General features: G+C 35.0%; 1 protein-coding gene across 1 annotated transcript; it reads right to left on the bottom strand.

Moving 5' to 3' along the window:
- Positions 1-2,773: 2,773 nt before the first annotated feature.
- LOC125216208 (protein FAR1-RELATED SEQUENCE 5-like) lies at positions 2,774-5,613 on the bottom strand. The gene is made up of 3 exons (XM_048117866.1): positions 5,327-5,613; positions 4,064-4,826; positions 2,774-3,826 (listed from the first exon to the last, which is right to left on the bottom strand). The coding sequence occupies exons 1-3, from the start codon at positions 5,370-5,372 to the stop codon at positions 3,130-3,132; spliced, it is 1,506 nt and encodes a 501-aa protein (XP_047973823.1). The 5' UTR covers positions 5,373-5,613; the 3' UTR covers positions 2,774-3,129.
- Between the last annotated feature and the right edge of the window lie 310 nt (positions 5,614-5,923).

Here is a 5,923-nt window from a genome sequence, read left to right as displayed (position 1 = left end):
CACTGAAATGGAAAAATAAAACACTATAAGCATGGATGACAAACACTTCACTCTAACACAAGAATACTTCACTCTAAGCATGGTTTACTTCACTCCAATAAAAAAACAGAGCACAATAAGCGTAGATCACAAACACTTCACTCTAATCATGTAATACTTCACTCTAATCATGGAATACTTCACTAAATGAAAAACAGAGCAGGTAGGAGTTACTCACGATTGGAGTCTTTGGTTGCACTTTTTTTCTATCGATCAAAACCTACATAAAAAAAGAGAAGTAGTTAACTGTAGTAATTAACTGTAAGCAGATGTTCTTATGTTCAATTTGGATTGCATAATAAACTATTGCAGATCTCACTTATTAAAAACTTCCGATGTTTGAATTTGCAGAATTGTTAAAACTAATTAACTGTTGATTTTAACACTAATTAAATGTTCAAATCTAAATCCGTTGAAGAAATGTTAATAAAAAATGAGTTTGACGACGAAATGAGAGAAATCGGAATGAGAAATCTAAATCAGTTGAACAAACCTGTAGAACAACTTACATAAATTTGAAAAATCTTTCTGAGTTGAATCCATTGTTCGACGACGGATGGAGGCGAATGAATGTTGACAACGACGGGAAGACGAGGGCGATTGCAGCGACAGGAAGGCGGCAACGACGAAATTTCGAGAATAGGAGAAGGAGAAGACGGGAAGAGGAGTGATGGCAGAGAGATTGAATTCCGTAAATGAGAAATTAATTCAAATGTTAACCCTAATTTTATTTGTGAAATGTCCATTATATCCGCGCCTTGTTATAATGAAGTAAATCTGTGGTAGAGTGAACTGATTTCTCCTTCAAATTCGAAAATCACATGTTTTAATACTAGCCCTTGATTTTCTTGATCTTGTGGCTGTGATTTATTCTCTAGTTATGTACTTAATGGACACTTGCCATATATCACTACTCTATATATATATATATATATATATATATATATATATAGGGGAGCACTAGGGTGCCCCCTTATTTAGATTGCTAATATACATCTTATTTTAACCCTTGGATCATATTATAAATGGCTCTGATTGATTTCCAGAAGCAGAGGACGGATTGCATTTTCGGGTTGTAAATATTGCTTGTCAGGGGTAGTTTTGTCACTGCGCATCAATTAAATTTAGAGAAGATTTGAATATCCTTTAATTTAGCGCGGAAACGGTTTGTGACTCTCTCTCTCCCTACTCCCACCATTACTCTCCCCACCAACGCAAATCACATCCAAATCCATAGCAGATTTCATCTGTGGAAACCCTAGGCGGCGATTTCATCAGTGGAAAACCCTAGACAGACGGCGAGTTCATCCTAGTATTTTGGCGCTTTCACGACTATAGGTGAGTTGTGTTGAAGGTCAGTTTTCTGCGACTGGAGTAGTTTTTTTAGGCATCCCGATTTTGTAGTTGTTTTGAAGGAATTTCTCAATTTCTCATAGAGATAATTTCATTTTTTTATGGAGATACTTGCTTGTTTTGTGTTCGATTTTTGTTTTATTCTGGAGAGTTTCTAGCCTAATTTTCTACTCGATTGTTGAAGTTTGTCTTGAGAAGCATTCACGCTCATTTTAATCAACTTGTTGAACTTGTTGAGTCGTGTTTTGGTAAGGATTTCTGATTGACTTTAATTGATTATTCATGAGGTTACGCAGTGTATGTTTTAATTAGATTCTCATATGATTTTTGCACTAAATGGAATTAGATTCATGGAATTGATGATATTTTAGTAGATTCCAATATAGTTTGTGATTTTATGATTCTTCTATTTGCATTTTAGGTAATGATAGTATTGCTTGTTAAGTAAATGGTTTTTGTAGTGTATGTTTTATTTAGAATCTGATATGGTATGAGTTTCTAGTTTTGATTCTTCCTCAAAACTATTAAATTATTAATAGTGCTATAGAATGCATTTTTTGTTTCGCTTAATTGCTTGTGTTTGAATTAGTTTCTGCAGTGTATTATTATTGTCTCGTATGAGGTTCCGAGACTGATTAATGTGTAAGGGGTTTCATCTATGTGCTACTATTATTGTTGTGTGAAATCTGAAATTGATTAATGTTAATATGTAACTAGATATAATGTTCACAAGTTTGTGCAGCAAATTGAATTTTGTGATTGAATTACTTTGTTATTAATAGACAGAAATGCAATTTTGTGATTGAATTACTCTGTAATTAATAGACAGAAATGCTGTAGATGAAATTTTGTGATTGAAGTAATGCACGACGATTTGCTTGATTCAATCTTGCCTGTGCAATTTATGTAGTTATTGATTTGTCTCTAATGAGTGGACTAGTGTTTTTCCTTTAATGATATGTAGTTGTAATGGGAAGCAAAAGGAAGGCAACTAGAGATCTAGAGGAGGTTAATAAAGATCGAACTGGATCTGATAGCGAAGAAACATCTGAGGGTTATGGTGAAGAAGGTATCTGCATAATAGACGATTTCTGTTTTCTCTTTTTAAATTTGCAAGATCTGCATTTCGAAAGTGCATGTTATTCCTATATGAATTGCATTTCTTTGCTGTTGCTTCATATTGTGTAATTTGTTTATCATTCATACAAGAAGGAGCTATATTGCATATTATGCATAATAAAATTGCATGTCTGACAACTTGATGTTGCATATGTAGTTTGTCAAAATAATATTTGCAACTTATATATAATGAAGCTGCATGTTTTCCTGATATGTAGTGCACTTCTGTTCTGGCACTATATATTATGAAATTTGGTTGCCATTTGTATAGGAGGTTGCTATATTGCATACTAATGATAATTAAATTGCATGTTTGTCAGTTGGAGGTGTACATCCTTTATTATTGCGTTTTACTTAACTTCAATTTGCATTTGTTATTTTTTAACGAACATTGATGATGTTTATATCAGGCGTATTGTCCGAAATTGGAGAGAGAGATACTATGCTTTTTAGAGGACATCCCAAATCTATGTACAAGATTGTAAGGGCATTAAATGCCAAGCAAAAGAAGGCCGTTGTTGAGATGGGGTTCAGTGCCTTCTTAATTTTAACCTGAATTACCTTCCTGGAAAACTGTGTTACTGGCTGGCAACCAATTTCAAGCCCCTACCTAGTAAGCTACCAACGTTTGAGGGGAGTGGAGTACATGTTGATGAAAATGACGTGCATCTTACTTGAGGGGGGAGTAATGGTTGAATCAACATAATCCAACTTGGAGCTAGCATTTCTTTGTGCAGCCAATGCATGATCAAAACTCATTATGAATTCAACGAGATTCGAACGGGGCCTTGTGAAAGTTTTGTAGAAACTGTTCTCACTCTCAGAAACAGATGTAGTCCGAATCAACGAGCCCATTGGAAAATCTCTGAAATATGCAGGGACCCACATCTTCCGATTCTCGAACATATTGATAAACCAGTCTACATCAACCAGCCCATAACGTTCCATTATCCCCATCCAAGTCTCTTCAAATTCAACAGGCTCGATTAACTCAGACCAGACACAAGCCCTGATCTCTTTCTTAAGATCTTCATTTTCAAGTGTTTTCTTTGGAACTTTGTCCGTGAGCTTTAGCATGATATGCCACATGCACCATCTATGCTTCGTATCAACCAACACGGTCCGAATTGCTGCTCTCATACCTCGATCTTGATCCGTCACAATCATCTTTGGTGCTGGACCCATAGCTTCAACAAAATTTTTGAACAACCATGAATATGATTCAGTACTCTCATCGGATAGCAAAGCAGCTGCAAACGTGACTGGTTTCCCATGGTTATCCTTACCGGTGAAAGGAGAAAAGATCATGCAATACCTGGATCCAAAATAAAAAATGCAAACAAGTATCAAGAAACATGCGATAACCAATGCACAAAACTGCAATCTGACTGTTGTAAAATTGTTATAAAGCAATATCTAAGAAGCCAATGTGTAGTATGGGAATTATAAACTGTAAGAAATTAAAAAAGGAATGAACATTTTAAAGCAGAAACAATGCAACTTCTGTTCATGTACAATGCAATAACTATGGTATAAAATAACAAAAGATTACCTATTAGTATTGTATGTGGAGTCGAACGAGACAACATCACCGTACATGTGATAGTTTCGTTTAGATTCTGCATCACACCAGAAAAGTGATTTTAACTCGTTTTCAGAACCTAGCTGATATTGATAACTGAACCCCTCACACGCCTCCTTCCTCCTACGCATTTCATCTAGCAACATCTGTGCATCAGAACCTTCCACATATGATTTGAGACCATGAACATAATTCCTAAGCTCTGTTAATGTGATTCCAACAGTGTCATAACCTCCCAAAAACTCATTGAGAAATTTGAAGGTCATTGTGGGACTGATATTAGCTTTCGTGCAATCCCATATGAATTTCCTATGCACCTCGTCCAGTTTACGATTTAAATGCATCCATCGTCGAAGAGGAAGCTCAATCAGACTGTGGTTGTGTACATCCACAAACTCATGCACAACATACCCAACAAAACTACCCTCAAAAACGTACTTGAGAGACACTCTAGCCTTGCAACCGCACCTCTTAGATGTACGTCTACGCTTGGTAATGAATCCTTCACGAGCGTGAATCTGATCTATTTCAATTCCCTTCTTCACCCCTTGCCTATTGCACACTAGATATTGCCAAGTAACCAACTCACGTGAAGCTTTGTTTCCATGTTTTCGTGTGTCAAAACCTGTTGCGCGTGCATACGCATCATAGAATGAAATGCCTTCATCTAAGGTATTGAAGTTCTTACCAACAATGGGTATAAGTTCAGCGGAACATAGTGGCACACATGAAACTGATTCAAACAAAAAAAGCAAAGCCTAAGCATGTGACAAATATTAAGCTGAAATGCAATATATAATTCACAAAATTGCAATATGTATTTATAAAAAATGCAATCTGGTACTGTTAATTGGTAACACATAATATAATGTGGCAATACAAATACATTGAATAAATGGTGAAAAATGCACGGAAAAGCAAAGCAAATTAAGAATTGTACACCTTATAGTCCTGCATCCGGATAATTATAAACGAGTTATTTCCAATTTCAGAGACTAAATCAGCAACATCAATAAAAGTGCAGCTACATCTCACCATCATGATAGACTAATTGAAATTCAAATGGAAAACAACATCAATACCAATACATGATCGACAACAGGAGAAAAATTGGATGCTCAATACTCAATAGAAAACAAATTCATCATTGACTAATTGAAATCAAACACTACCGATTGCATTCTTAAAAGAGAAAATCAGCAACTCAACATTAAAGGGGAAGTAATATGTCACCTTCTGGGAAATTACTCCACTCCAAATCAGGATTTACATTCTCCATTGAAATATGATGTCAAACACTCCAAAATCGGCAGAATTTGGGAAGGAGAAGACAACGCTGGGACTGGAAGATTTCATGAAATCGGACGTCATATTAGCTTGAAATAGAATAGGAATTTAGCATGATCTCAGCAATGGAGTAACCGCTGCAATTCATACTCCCCAATTTGCCCTTTCACGCTATTTTTACTTTTATTTTCTTCAATCCCAGCTGCCATGTGGCAGAATAGGATCCATCAGATTCTCATATCTAATGGTTGATAATAGAAGTACATTGTAACTTAATATTTAGTTAGCATATTAGCACTCCCATATATATATATATATATATATATATATATATATATATATATATATATATATATATATATATATATTAGTTAAACATCATTGTATGCAGTAGTTACAAACTTTTTGTGAGAATAGTTGGCTGCTCAATTTTTGCCATGTACTACATTCTAGTTATATGTTATAATAAACATGTTAAATTATAAATTCTTTCTTAAACAAATTGGCAACATTGTTATACAATCACATCACTGGATGGATTTT

The sequence above is a fragment of the Salvia hispanica genome, chromosome 3 (assembly GCF_023119035.1).
Source record: "Salvia hispanica cultivar TCC Black 2014 chromosome 3, UniMelb_Shisp_WGS_1.0, whole genome shotgun sequence".
Classification (NCBI taxonomy): Eukaryota; Viridiplantae; Streptophyta; class Magnoliopsida; order Lamiales; family Lamiaceae; genus Salvia; species Salvia hispanica.
Note: the sequence above shows the minus strand (reverse complement) of the source record. Positions and strands in the feature narration are given on the sequence as shown.

What these genes read in the sequence shown, in the direction of transcription:
- LOC125216208 (XM_048117866.1), bottom strand. Translation starts at nt 5,372, where the DNA reads ATGGAGAATGTAAATCCTGATTTGGAGTGGAGTAATTTCCCAGAAG. An exon ending in GTGGAGTAATTTCCCAGAAG is followed by an intron (nt 4,827 to 5,326) that starts GTGACATATTAC and finishes TGTTTGAATCAG; the next exon opens with TTTCATGTGTGCCACTATGT. An exon ending in TCCACATACAATACTAATAG is followed by an intron (nt 3,827 to 4,063) that starts GTAATCTTTTGT and finishes TTTTGGATCCAG; the next exon opens with GTATTGCATGATCTTTTCTC.